The following is a 14,101-nucleotide window of genomic DNA, read 5'->3' on the forward strand; positions in this document are numbered from 1 at the left end:
GGGGAGGGGACTCGTGACAGTCTCTGTCTTCTCTGCCCTGAGCCTGTGCCACCTTCTGGGTTCCCCGGGGCGCCCCTCCCTCCCCAGCTGTTTCTCTCGGGCCTCCCGAGGTCTGTGGCTGCTCCGCTGGTGGCTGCTGCCCGGGGGCAGCCGCAGCTCCTGCGTGAGGCTGTCGGTGTGTCTGCGAAGCCACTTGTCACCTGCGGGGTCTGAGTGAGGCGTGGCAGAGGCGTGCCGGCTGCACGCGTCTCGCAGGCCGCAGCAGACACGTGCCCAGGTGCCCACGAGAGGAGCGTGTGGGCGGTGGTTGCGGGGAGTGACACGTGTGTGCCTGGCGTGTTCTGCTCCCTCCCAGCGGAGTGTTGACCTGGACGCTGTAAACCTCGACCATCAGAGCGGGGCGAGGTTGGTCCTGGCGGCTTCTGCCGGGTCTTGGTGTTGCTGGGGGTGGGGCGGGCCCTGCTTTGCGCTGATTTTAGTTCTGATTTCCAATGATGATGTCAGTTTTTTCACTGTTTTTTTTTTTTTTTTTTTTGAGACAGAGTCTCACCCTGTTGCCCAGGCTAGAGTGAGTGCCGTGGCGTCAGCCTAGCTCACAGCAACCTCAAACTCCTGGGCTCAAGCGATCCTCCTGCCTCAGCCTCCCGAGTAGCTGGGACTACAGGCATGTGCCACCATGCCCGGCTAATTTTTTCTATATATATTTTTAGCTGTCCATATAATTTCTTTCTATTTTTAGTAGAGGTGGGGTCTCGCTCTTGCTCAGGCTGGTCTTGAACTCCTGAGCTCAAACGATCCGCCCACCTCGGCCTCCCAGAGTGCTAGGATTACAGGCGTGAGCCACCGCGCCCGGCCAGTTTTTTCACTGTTGATAGGAAACTTATCAAATTCAATATGTATTTGCTAAAAACATCTCTTCATCTCATCCACATTATCTCAAAAAATGTAACACCACAAAGAGCTTTCTCGTCTCATTTGCTGTGAAACTTGTCACCTGCCCCTGTGGCGGCTTCTTCTCCTGCACTTCCCTGGCCGTGGGGTGACTTTCTGGTTTTCGCTTGATTCTGCATCAATAGTTTGCCTTCATTTTAAATTTGCTCACACCTATTTTTTAAACTAGAAAAAGATTATAATTAAAACTATTTCCGTTTAATAACTAGTTATAATTTACACAGTTACTATAACTCCTGCTGTCTCCGTGAAATATCCATGTGTTACAGTGTTTGCCTCATGCTTAGAAAGAGTCACTGATGCCAGCTAGAACCGAGACCTGCCAGACGGGATCTGGGGTCCGGTCCTGCTGCCGCAGCCTCACTTCAGCCTCCTTTGCTCCGTGTAGCTTGCGGCTGGGCTTGGACAGCACAGGTCAAGGGTCACAACAGGGCCAGGGGACAGGTGTGAGAGGGAGAAGGGGTGCAGCTCGGGGGAGGTGCCGTCCTGTGAGTCTGACCTGGGCCAGCGCTGACCTGCCTCGAGTGGGCTCCCACGGAATGGTCCGGAAGGCTCGGCAGAGAGCGGTCCCGCCTTCCCGCGCTCCTGTGACTGGGCGACATCAACTTTTAGGAGGAAAGGCCAGGCCTTCGAGGGCCGGCCGGGTGTTGACTCCTCCGCTGAGGCGGGGCTGGCGCTCTCCCTGCCCTGGCGGAAGAGCCGGAGCGTGAAGGAGACGCAGGGAAGGAGCAGCCGCCCCACTGGGGCGCCAGGCTCCCGCGATTCGGGCTCCTGCTGTGGTTTTTGCTTTTGTCCTGAGAGTCTGGTCTAGGAATCCACCAGGGAAATGGCCCGAAACAAGAGGACAGATTTATGTACAAAAATATTTGTCATAACGCAAAGCTGAAAGCAGCCTAAATGTATAAAGGCAAAGGAAAGGTTAAGTAAATGACTAACCGCCACAAAAGAAGAGAAGCTGAAGGTCAGAGCCACCAGGCGGTTACTGGGCGTCCCCAAGGTCAGGGTCTGTCTCCCCCCAGGAAGCTGCGCTGCACCAGGAACTACATCCACCTGAACCTGTTCCTGTCCTTCATGCTGAGAGCTGTCTCCGTGCTGGTCAAGGACGACGTGCTCTTCTCCAGCTCCGGCACCCTGCACTGCCTGGACCAGCCGTCCTCCTGGGTAAGGCCTTCCCCACGCGGGCCCGGGGACGCGCCCGCCACCTGGCTCCGCACCTCTCTGTCCCCTGTGTCTGCTCCCACCTCTCGAGGTGACGGCATCTCGGGGCACGGGGCCAGGCCCGAGAGACAGGGCCCAGCGAGAGTGGGCAGAGCAGGCAGCAAGACGGGGCTTGGCACCGAGGCTGGCAGGGTGAGGGGGCCGGGCGGGCAGCCCCTGACCCCTGCAGACAGACCGAGGTCAGGGAATCCGTCACTGCTGGGATGGAACTTCCTGACACAGACGTGCACACAATTCCGTCGCTTTCTGCCTAAATCTGCAGGATAGTAAATGCGTCCAGCCGGGCTGCTGGAGGGACTCGAGCTGTGCAGTGAGTAAGCGCTACACGCAGCCCAGCCCACGGTGCGCCCGGTCACACGTCCGTGCCTGCACTTGGGCCCAGCCCTTGGCTGTGAGGATGCGTGACCTTAATTACCAGCTTCTGCATATGTGGTGTAGGCGGTTCCCCCCCCACGCCCCCCTCCCCCCGCGGCTGCATTCGCAGTGCTGGTTGGTGGCTGTTTCGCACCTAATCAAGCCAGTTTAGCACAGCGGACAGCGCTGAGTTCCCCTGCGTGCGGGTGGTCCTCCCCAATGCCAGGTGGTCCCACCGGGCGTTTCTCTGCTGCTGCGCCAGGCTCCGGCCCCTTGCAAGCACTGGGGACTCCGCTGTGTGGCCCCATCCGGGGTCCTCCCTCCCGCAGAAGCTGGGAACACCGCACTCCCCTCTCACCCTCCGGGCAGGTAGCTCCACCTGCTGGGTCCGAACAGGTCTGAATTCATTTGGTTTTAGGGCGGTAAAGCCTGGTGCAGCCCCACGGAACGTCCGTTGGCTGCCCCTCAGGTCTGTGGGCATCGCCTGGCTCAGGGCCCCTGTGCCTGTTGTGATGACAAAATCAAGACAAGATCCTTCCCCTGGACGTCCCCATGTGGGAGTCGGGGCCTGGCACTCTTGTCCTGAGACGGGGTCTCCCCACGCGGGTATCGCGGTGGGGGCCACGGGACGAGCAGGAGAACGTCGGGCTCCCTCTTGCTGGGACAGCCTCATCTTCCCTCTGGACGCCTCGTTCCAGCTCTTCATTTAAGGAAATGGGGGTCCCCACAGACCCACTGGAGTCAGACGTCTGCCTGGAGTGGCGGCTCCAGCTCTGTGTGGGCATTTCAGCCGGGGGGCCTGACCTGCCCAGGCTCAGGGACCTGGCGGGCAGCGCGGGGTCCACACCGGCCCTGGCGCCCCCACCCACCGGGCCACAGCCCCACTCCGTTGGGGGGCTCTTCCGAGTGCCGGGCTGTTCCTGGGGACGCTGTTGGCGAGCACAAGTGATCACCCCATCTTACAAGTGAGGTCACGGGGGCAGAGGAACACCAGCAACGTGCCCGAGTCTCTGGGTCCAGATTCCGGGTCTACGCGGCCAGCGTCAGGTGCCAGGATGCCCGAGACAGGGGCGTCCCCTGTGCCGGCCCCAGACGTCCCCGTGGCTCCTGCCCCGGCAAGAGGGACAAGCAGGGGGACGGGCAAGCAGGGGTGGGAGTCGGGGAGGGGGACACGGCCACAGAGGGGAGCTGGGACTTCCTCCTGGTGTCCCCTGAAGAACCCCAGAGTTTGAGTCAATCCGTCAGCCACAAACACAGTCAGACCCTGGCGTGAGGAACAAGAAACATCTTTCCTTCTGGCTGATTCTTTGGACATTTTTGTTCCCAGCTGGGTTTCACCAAACCAACGTTATTCTCCCGAGCAGAACCCCTGGGGCAGCTCCCCCACACAGGGCAGGGCCTCTTCTCTTGACGGCAGGATCAGCCAAGAACGTGGGGTCCACCCCTCCACTGCGGGGCCTGGGCCAGCTGGCGGACGGTTCTCCCCAGAGGCCAAAGCAGCCTCCAGGCAGGGTCCACGGGGACTCCCGATGCCCACCCGAGGCTTCCTAAGCCTGAGTCCCCCCTGCCCGGGGCAGGAAAGGTGGGGTGCATGGCCCTGAGCCCCTCAGCGAGGCCCAAACATCCGAGCAGCGAGGCCCAGCCCGCGCTGAGCTCCGGCCCAGCCACTGCCTGCTGCCCGCGGGCTGGGGGGGCGTCAGAGCCAGAGGTTCCGGCTGGAGTCCACGAGGACAGCATCGTGGTGACCACGTGGGTGGGACGCTCGGCCCACAGCCCAGGTCAGAACGGCAGAGGGGTTGGGAGGAAGGGAGAATGGAAGAGCCTGTCAACACACACATGTGAAAACATGCAGAACACATGTACACGTGCAAACACATGCACGTAAACATACAGAAACACACTTGCAGGTGCATGTGCACACAGTCGCACACACATTCATGCATCGCGCTGTGCTCTGCTCTGCTGTGGAGAAAAGGGGAGTTAGGGCAGAGTGGCCGGGGGCAGCCCTGGGGGCAGTGGCAGGATGCAGGGTCAGCGCTGGGCGCGAAGTCCTTGCACCGCAGGCCCACTGGAAAGGCCGCCGTGAGTTTCCCATGAGTATGTCCACCCGTGTGTGCATCAGTATGTCCACCCATGTACGAGTACTTCCACCGTGTACACGTACAAGTATGTCCACCCATGTACGCATTAGTATGTCCACCCATGTACGAGTATTTCCACCATGTACACGTACAAGTATGTCCACCCATGTATGCATTAGTATGTCCACCCATGTACAAGTATTTCCACCATGTACATGTATATCCATGCATGTACATGTATATCTGCCATGTACACGTACAAGTATATCCACCCATGTACGCATTAGTATGTCCACTCATGTACAAGTATATCCACCATGTATAAGTATGTCCACCATGTACATCTACAATGTACATCTATAAGTATGTCCACCCATGTATGTACAAGTATATCCACCATGTACATGCATAAGTATGTCCACCCATGTACATGTATCTCCACCCATGTATGTATAAGTATGTCCACCGTATGTATAAGTGCATCCATCCATATTTATAAGTATATCCACTCATACGTGTACATCCATCTATCCATCTGTATCTATAGATACGTCTGTACATAGACACAGAAATAAGAATGGAAATGAAAGGTCAGTTCTTTTTCAGCATACTTTTTAGATTAGGATTAAAAGTAGCCATTTCATGTTTGCTCATGAATTTGAAGTGTCTGGTATGTTTAGTTATATGATGGAAGTTCTGAGAGATTAAAATGGATTCAAATAATATGTAATTTTTCCCCGTGAAAAGCCTTTTAAAATAAAACTCCCAGGGAAAATAGAAATGTTTGCCAGATTTCTCTTGTTTTTCCAAACTCTATTTTTTTCATCTTGAATTAAGCTTCCCAAAATTAAAAACCACTTTTTTACAATCCGGGAACTTCTTGTCAAAAATGTAAGAGTCCAGGAGCCTCGTTTTGGTCTATTGTTTTCTCTCCCGAAGCGTATTTCGCCCAGCTGCTCGTCGGGAGCCTGGCTGGTGTCCACCGCGACATGCCGGCCCTTCCCTGCGCAGCCCGGGCGTCAGCCGCAGGTGTCGAGCCAGGCGCTGGCAGCCCAGCCGTGTGCCGTGTGCCGGGCGGCAGAACCCGCCTCCTGCCCCGCTGCTGCGGCCTGGCGGGGCAGGGTCTCGGGGGCGCCTGAGGGAAGAGCGAGGGAGGAAGAGTCGGAGGAGGGAGGACAGGCGGGCGGGGCTGCCGGGCCGGCCGAGGTCTGGGGCTGTCCCGCGACTCGCGGCCTCCCTTCTGGGGAGGCTGTGCAGTGGCCTCTCTGCTGTGCCTGTCCTCTGGGAGTTCAGCGGATGGTCCCCTGGCGCCCGGACACACAGGGCCGCGCTCCAACACCCCCTCCCTGGCCCGTGCCCCCTCCCCACGTTAACCACGCCCCTGCCCGAGGGGCACCTGGCCTGTCCTTCCTTCCTTGTGCAAAGCCCCGGCCCAGGCTGTTTCTGTCCTAATGCGGCGGCTTCTCCCTCCTGGTGCCCAGGTCGGCTGCAAGCTGAGCCTCGTCTTCTTCCAGTACTGCACCATGGCCAACTTCTACTGGCTGCTGGCGGAGGGGCTGTACCTGCACACCCTGCTGGTGGCCATGTTCTCCCCGGGCAGATGCTTCCTGGCCTACCTCCTCCTCGGATGGGGTAAGCAGAGCCCACCTGTGCGTGCTCCGTGCCGCCCACCCACAGCCCTGCACTCCCGCGCCCGGCCCGGCGGCCGACACACACAGGAAACCGCTGCTTCTCAGAGTCACGGTGGGAAGAGCTCTGGGGTGACTGGAGGTTCCCACAGACAACACCTCAGTATTTCTGGCAACCAGGAACCTCGTTTAAAATGCTTTACGTTCCCATTCCTGGCCCCTTTTACCCCAAATCCAAACTGGGCTGCTGATAAGGCAGCAAAACCGTCCGTTCCTCCGCCGTCCGCCCCGGGCTCAGCTCACAGAACGGCGGGTCGGAGAGCAGGCGCCTGCCTCGCCCTGCACCCGCCACACGCGGTCTCCGCGGTGACAGTGTCTACACGGAAGGGCGAGTTTCGGCCCCTGATCAGATGCTCGGCTTTCGCTGCTCAGTAGGGCACGGGTGTGACTCATGTTTGTGGAGACTTTCAGGAGAGTTTGCACTTGGTGTCTTACTCGGAAAGCTTGTCCTTGGCGATTCTGCCTAGTGAGGCTGCGGGGCTGTGCGTGACCGGGCGTCTCTCCGCAGGCATCCCCACCGTCTGCGTGGCGGCGTGGGCCGCGGCCAGGATCCACCTGGAAGACACAGGGTGAGTGCTGTGCCCACCCTTGTAAGTGCCTCAGGCAACGTGAAGTCCTCGGAAACGAGAGAGCAAGTTGCCTTGGAAAGGCAGGAAGCGCTTGCGCCCGTCCGAGTTAGGGAGGGATAGATGTGGGGCTTCCTGGGGGCGTCAGCTGGAGTCGGAGTACTCGGAGCAAGGTCCGTGTGAGACGGGAAAGGAGCCCGGTCTTGCCGCGTAGCTAAGATCGGGGGTGGCCAGGCAGAGAGGGGGCAGCGCCCTGGGTGGGCCTTGGGATGAGTGGCACAAACCTCGCAGGTGAGGCTCCCCTGCCACGCAGTGCCGAGGGCCGGCCGCCACGGCCAGCTGGAGCGCCCTGTGGGGACAGGCGTGTCACCAGGAGCCAGACGCAGCCCAGAGCCAAGCACGCGGCGTCCCCAGCTGTTGCGCTTCGCAGAGGGTCTCAGGGCGCATCGGTTCTCTTCTGCTAAGTGACAAATGGCTCCCAAGTTTGCTGCCTTAAAATAATCAGTTCAGCGTGTGACTCTGCACCGTGACTGGTCGGTCACCCCACAGAGGCCCAGCGGGCTCACCCCCGTGGTCTGACTGGCCTGAGGCAGCGGCAGCGGCAGCCCCCTGGGGCCGGGGCAGCGGGTGGACGTGAGCGACCTCTCTCCAGCCAGGACTGCTCTGTGGCAGGGCCGCGGGGCCAGCGCAGGGGCTGGTCCCCCAGGGGTCACTGAGGCGTTACCGGCAGCCGGTCACAGTGCCTGCTGGCGACAGCCCGTAGCTGAAGGCCAGGGACGCAAACACTGCCGGAGGGAGCCTCCCTGGCCGTGCACCCGGCACCCCAGTTACTCTGCCGACCGGTCCCCTCCACGCAGACCATCAGGTTGAGAAGAGCAGAGCCAGACAAAGTCACTCCCTGGGGACAGGTGGCTTCCCCGTCTCTCAGTGCAGAGTAGCTGTGCTTCGGGGGGACGGGCGGGTCGGGTCGGGTGGATCTGCAGCAGACACCGGGACACGTGTGCTCGGGGAGGCGCCGGCGTGTGCGGGGGCCGTGGGCGTGGCGAGTGCGCAGGTGACTCGCGTGGACGTGCGTCGCGCTGACTGGTTTACTTCTCTCTCCGACAGTTGCTGGGATACGAACGAGCACAGGGTTCCCTGGTGGGTGATACGGATACCGATTCTGGTTTCCATTATCGTAAGTGGCCTCTGCGCTGAAACACGAACCGTCTGTCGGGCAGCACCCGCGGGCAGGCAGCGGCCTGTTTTCCTTTATTAACATAAACGCCCCGTTCCGCCAGTCTCCCGGGGACGGGCCTCGGTGTGTGGGGTCTGGAGGCAGCTCCCAGCGAGGGGCGGGGGTGGGACGGGGGCAGAGCAGAGGGGTCAGCGTTGGCTGCACTTCAGGGCACACCGGGTCTCCGGGTCTCTGTTTGTGTCGCCTTCTAAAGTTAATTCAGGGCTGCTGCGCTGCCCAAGGTCAGTCCCCGGGGGCGGGCGCTGTCCGGCTCCCAGCACTGGGGGTGCCCAGCCCCGACGGAGCCCACAGGCACCACCCCCGTCCTTGCCGTGGGGGTCACACACAAACACGTTGTCTCTTCTCCTTCAGGTCAACTTTGTCCTTTTCATCAGTATTATAAGAATTTTACTGCAGAAGCTAACGTCCCCGGACGTCGGTGGCAACGACCAGTCACAGTACAAGTGAGTACGAGTCCAGCCCGGCCGGCGGGGAGGGGAGCGTGCAGCGGCGTGTGTGGGGCGTGTGCGGGGCGTGTGCGGGGCGTGTGCGGGGCATGTGCAGACCAGAGAGGCTTGTTTGCCAGGAAGGCCCTCGGCTGGCCCAGCAGCTGGGCGCAGGGGGCGGGGACCCACGTGGTGTCGGGCACGCGGTCACGGCTGAGCGCGGGGCGTCTGCTTGTGTCTGGCACTCGGGGAGGCGGCAGCACCTTCTACAAGGACAGTTGGAGTCGAGCCCCTTTGATCTCAGTGGCGTCTTCTGCAGCTGCTCAGCTTGGTGAAGGGTTTGCCCACGTGCCTGTCACCTGCTCTGTCTTTCTCCCTGGCCACACGGTGTTTTCATTTCATGTTTGATTCTGTCGTCCCCATCAGAACACTCGGTCCGTGGGCCCAGGTCTGGTGCCGGCACTAATACCAGGCCTTGTGCCCGGTGGCCATCCGTGTGCGTGTCGGCCCGGTGGCCATCTGTGTGCGTGTTGACTGAGCAACTAAAGGAGGGTAGTGTCATCTCCTTCCAAGGGTGAGGAAGAGCAGGGGCCAAGGGAGTCACCACAGCGTCCAGCTAATTAGTGGTCTGAACAATCTGTAGGGAAATGTGCAGATTCCATAAGTTTCTATCAAGAGTTTATGAAGAAAAAGCAAAATCTGCAATGAAGTTAAAATAAATGGGGTTTAGGCTGGAGTGGCTGCTCCAGCCCAGAAGGAGCCTCGGCCCAGACCTGCCAGGGCTGGGGTGGCAGCTGCGTCGGGAGCGCGTCATGGTGGCCACCGGCTGCCCGGCCCCCGACACTGGGCTCGCGCTTCCCCGCCCCTCCCTGGCACACGCAGGGGCGCATTTGGCCATGTGGGCTGAGAGCGTGTTTGGGAGCCCGGTGCTGGGTTTCAGACCGGCCAGGGGCCCGAGGGAGGGTCCTGTCCCACTCTGTGCCTCAATTTCCTCTTCTGTAAAGTGGAATTAATAACCCTTGTCACTAAGGTCATGAGGATTTAATGGTGTTAACATGTGGAAGACATTCAGTGCTGGGCACCAGACTGTGGTGACAGAGTTTGGTAAGCAGGTAATCCTAAATCCAAGGGATAAGCCTCTCTGCCCGGCCCCGCTGGGGGTGGGCTCCACGTCAGCCGCAGGTGATGGTGGTGGCTCCCCGCTCGGGCGCGGAGCTGGCGGTTCCGGGACCAGGTGCCGCAGCTGGGGGGAGGTGGGGACGAGACTCGTCTGCCCTTCAAATTGGATTTTGATTTTCTGCAAATCTTGTTTAGCTTCTGTGCTGACCTTTTCTTCGGGTTCATCAAGAGTGTTAGTTATGTAGATCTTGGTGATGATTTTATTTTGGAAACAAAATCAAGTGGGGAATAATGTAATAAAATCTGCTCTTTCTCCAGGACGATGGACAGGCAGGGCACGTGTGTGCTGGGCCCGCTCCCGCGGTGCCTGTTCTGTATAATCTGCTCACAGAAGCACCAAACCCCTGCGCGGGGCCTAGAGGCTCAGCCTCTGGAAACCTCTTTCCTAGAAACTTCAGACGTGTTAATAACGGGGACGTGGCAGTTTCTCTCCACCGCCCCCAAAAGGGTGGGGCCCCAGCCCCGGCACGTCATTGCCCTGGTGGCAGGGTCCCCGGGCCGCCCTGGGCCGCAGGTGCAGGTGCCGCTGGGCAGGGCCCGTCCTGCATCCCCACCACCTGCCTCGGGGCTCAGGGCTCTGGGCTCCAGCGGGCTGTGGGTCACGGGGGAACCGGCTGGTGGTAAACGCCGCAGGACACGGCACTTACGTTGTGAGGGAATTTGGGAGAAACGAGCACGTCTGGAGTTTACGCTCCCAGGCGGTGAGTGCTCGAGTTGAGCAGGTGTCTCTACGTTAATCGGAACAAGTTGATGGCTTTTCCTGAGTGTGGGGAGGGGCCTTCCACGTGGCGGGCCGTCCGGGGCCTGCCGGGGTCATCGCGGCGGCTGTGCCAGCACCCGGCCGCCGGGGCCTGCACGCCTTGGAGTGGCCTGGGGCGACGTCCCCCTGCGGAGACAGAGTCCCTGGGATGGGAGGACGGCTGGACGGTTTCTGCAGCCCCCTCGGGTGATTGAGGTGCAGCGATGCCGTCACCGGTGTACGGCAGTGGTTCTCTAAGTGGGTTCCCAGGCAGCAGCCGCGGCACTGGGTGCCGGGTGGAAACGCAGGTTCCCAGGCCGCGGCCCCAACACAGCGGACGGAATCTCCGCACCTCAGCGGGGACTCCGGGGACCCTGGCGCGGCTTGAAGTTTGGAAGCAGAGGCTCGCAGGAGGCGGGGTGTGGAAACGCGTGTTGCGGGAGGGCGGAGCAGAGCGCGTGCGCAGTGCAATGCGCAGAAAACCCCTTTCCCTGGGGAGGGTGCGCCTGCCCGTGGAGGACACGCCGAGTGAAGACCCGGGAGGCTGCAGGGTGGAGGACACGCCGAGCGCAGACCCGGGAGGCTGCAGGGAGGAGGACACACCGAGCGCGGGCCGGGGAGGCTGCAGGGAGGAGGACACACCGAGCGCGGGCCGGGGAGGCTGCAGGGTGGAGGACACGCCGAGCGCGGGCCGGGGAGGCTGCAGGGTGGAGGACACACCGAGCGCGGGCCGGGGAGGCTGCAGGGTGGAGGACACGCCGAGCACGGGCCCGGGAGGCTGCAGGGTGGAGGACACGCCGAGCGCGGGCCGGGGAGGCTGCAGGGAGGAGGACACGCCGAGCGCAGACGGGGAGGCTGCAGGGTGGAGGACACGCCGAGCGCGGGCCGGGGAGGCTGCAGGGTGGAGGACACACCGAGCGCGGGCCGGGGAGGCTGCAGGGTGGAGGACACGCCGAGCACGGGCCCGGGAGGCTGCAGGGTGGAGGACACGCCGAGCGCAGGCCGGGGAGGCTGCAGGGTTCCCTCCAGGACCTCCGCGCGGCGGCCCTCTCCCCTCCGAGCTGAGGCCGAACCGGCCCGTTCTCCGCGGCTGGCGGGTCCCACGCTGAGACCCACGCTCGGCCAGCCCTGCGCGCCCCCGGGAGCCTCCCGCTTCCCGAGGCACGCGGCTGTCGCCGTCACGCGGGCGCGCTCAGCTGTCCGTCCCCCTTGGCGCAGGAGGCTGGCCAAGTCGACGCTCCTGCTCATCCCGCTCTTCGGCATCCACTACGTGGTGTTTGCGGTGTCCCCGGTCAGCGGCACCCGGTACCAGATCCTGTTCGAGCTGTGCCTCGGCTCCTTCCAGGTACGTGCGCGCAGCGGCGGCCCCCCGCGGGGCGCGCCGGCTCTGACGGTGGCTTCTCGCCCGCAGGGCCTGGTGGTGGCCGTGCTCTACTGCTTCCTGAACAGCGAGGTGAGCGCCGCCGCGCCGCGACAGCCGTCCGTGCGTCCCCGCGCAGCGGCCTGGTGACCCCGCCGAACCCTCACTGTCCCCATGCGCTCCAAGCAGCATCCACTCCCCGGGCCCCTCTCCCAGAGCCTCCTCCAGAAAGGGCCCGACCGGGTCTTCGGAGGGGCTCCGTCCCTCGAGCTGCGGGTCCCTGGTGGGGACGGCTGGGGACGCGCTCTGCTCGGCTCCTTCTCGGGAGCCCCTGCGAGGCGACCCCTGCCCCTCCGCCAGGCGCCGAAGCGTCTCTGAGACGCTCGTCCCGGACCCCGCGCGGCCGTCCCGGCTGGGCTGCACGCAGGCGCATGCGCGGGGGGCGCGTTTGCGGAGGGCCCCGGGCCGCGCCACGCGCTCACGGCCGCGCCCCGCAGGTGCAGTGCGAGCTGAAGAGGAGGTGGCGCGGCCGCTGCCGGGCGCCGCCCGTGGGCCGGGACTACAGGATCTGCAGCACGTCCGCCTCCCGCCACGGCTCGGAGGGCGCCCTGCAGTTCCACCGCGGCTCCCGGGCCCAGTCCTTCCTGCAGACGGAGACCTCGGTCATCTAGGCCGCGCGCGGGGACGCAGCCGGAGACGCAGGTGCCGTGTGGCCGGACGTGTGTTTCTTGATTTAATCGGGCGGCCATTCATTAATCCCGTGTGTGGACCTGGGGTTGTGTGGAAATCGACTTGGTTTAAATGCCAGTTATGATTAAACTCCCGCGTTTAGATGCTTTAGTTTATAATGTTCAGCCAGATGGATCCATTTCCAAAGAGACGGGAGTTGGGGGGGTCCCTGAGACATCACAGCCCGGTGCGTGGCCCAGGAGCCGTGGCCCAACCGCTGCAGAGGGAAGCGGGGCAGGCGCCTAGGGGGAGGCTGGGTGCAGCCCCCCACCAAGTGTCCATGGACCCCCCCCCCAAGTTCCATGGGCCTCCCCCTGCTTCCTGGGTCCCCTGAGGGGCCGCAGTCCCTTTTGCAGGACAGGAATGGCAAATCTGCAAGAGGGCACCCCCACCCCACCCTGCACCCCCCACCCACCCTGCACCCCCCACCCCACCCTGCATCCCCCGCCCGCCCTGCACCCCCACCCCACCCTGCACCCCCCACCCCCTGCCCGCCCTGCACCCCCCACCCCACCCTGCACCCCCCACCCCGCCCTGCCCGCCCCTCCTGCCCACCCCTCCTGCCCACCCTGACTCCTCTACTCGCCACACCCAGCCTGCTGTGCCCACAGGGCCTTTCTGCCTCCCCAGGGAAGGGGGCTGAGACCTCAGGTCGTGAACTTGAGGGGAGGGTGTTAGCATTCGTGGCCCCCGCCCAGGAGCAGTCCCCTCACAGATGGCCTGGGAGCTGCAGCCAGGCCCGTGACGGCCACGTGGGGCACAGGGACGCGTTCTGGTGGGGACAGAAAACCTGTTGTAAATGAAGATGGTCTTAGAGTCGTCCTGTTTAAACAGAATTGTTTGACCACATCACCGCCCCACCCAGAGCCGGGCGCAGCGGGCCCAGCTGTTCCTGCTCGACTGTTGCAGCCGGGGGGAGGCAGGTCTGGGGGCTGCTGGGCGGCGCCCAGGGAGGGGCAGAGGGCGTGTCTGGGCGCAGCCTCCATTCCCCGGCCGCATGCCGTCCCGCCGCACCCACACGCCCCACCGCACCCACACGCCTTGGAGACTTGGCCCAAGCCCAGGCCCAGCACCTCCACAGCCATCCGCAGTTCTGAGCACATTTGATGCCACTTGTCCCCCTTCAAGGGACCGTGTCTTCCTGTGCACACGCGTCATAGCACACCTAGGTGGTGCTGGACAGGGGCAGGGGCTGGGCGACGGCTGGGCCCAGCGAAGGTGAAGGCTCCGTCCTGTCAGTGTCACCATGGTGTGCCAGACCCAGTCCCCAGTGAGATGAGAGAGGAGCAAACAGGCACTCGGGCTGGTGGGCCGCAGAGTGCCCAGAGACCCTCGCGAGCCCTGGCGGCCGCCCCTTGCTGACTGCTGTAACAGGGTTGTCCCTGGACTGCAGCCCCAGCGAGCCCCAAGTCTGTCTGCATCAGCGGCGAGGTGGGCACGGCCAGAGTTCGCAGGGGCCGCAGAGGCTCCAAGCGGGACGGAGGTCGTGTCAGCCCTGCGGTTGGGCAGGTGGCCCAGGCCCAGAACGGAAGGGTAGGGTGGGCGTCCCCCACTCTCAGGCTCAGAGGAAACAA

The 14,101-nt window shown here is 62.7% G+C and overlaps 1 protein-coding gene across 1 annotated transcript in view; it reads left to right on the forward strand.

The window, feature by feature from the left end:
* Positions 1–12,511, forward strand: part of VIPR2 (vasoactive intestinal peptide receptor 2) — a 56,718-nt gene extending 44,207 nt beyond the window's left edge. The window contains exons 6-13 of the mRNA XM_069462121.1: positions 1,971–2,112; positions 6,086–6,236; positions 6,801–6,861; positions 7,966–8,035; positions 8,447–8,538; positions 11,657–11,783; positions 11,850–11,891; positions 12,296–12,511. Of these exons, the coding sequence (XP_069318222.1) occupies positions 1,971–2,112; positions 6,086–6,236; positions 6,801–6,861; positions 7,966–8,035; positions 8,447–8,538; positions 11,657–11,783; positions 11,850–11,891; positions 12,296–12,469 (859 nt within the window). The 3' untranslated portion in view covers positions 12,470–12,511. The remainder of the gene's footprint in view (positions 1–1,970; positions 2,113–6,085; positions 6,237–6,800; positions 6,862–7,965; positions 8,036–8,446; positions 8,539–11,656; positions 11,784–11,849; positions 11,892–12,295) is intronic.
* Positions 12,512–14,101: the final 1,590 nt, after the last annotated feature.

This window comes from Eulemur rufifrons, chromosome 29, assembly GCF_041146395.1.
Source record: "Eulemur rufifrons isolate Redbay chromosome 29, OSU_ERuf_1, whole genome shotgun sequence".
Lineage (NCBI taxonomy): Eukaryota > Metazoa > Chordata > Mammalia > Primates > Lemuridae > Eulemur > Eulemur rufifrons.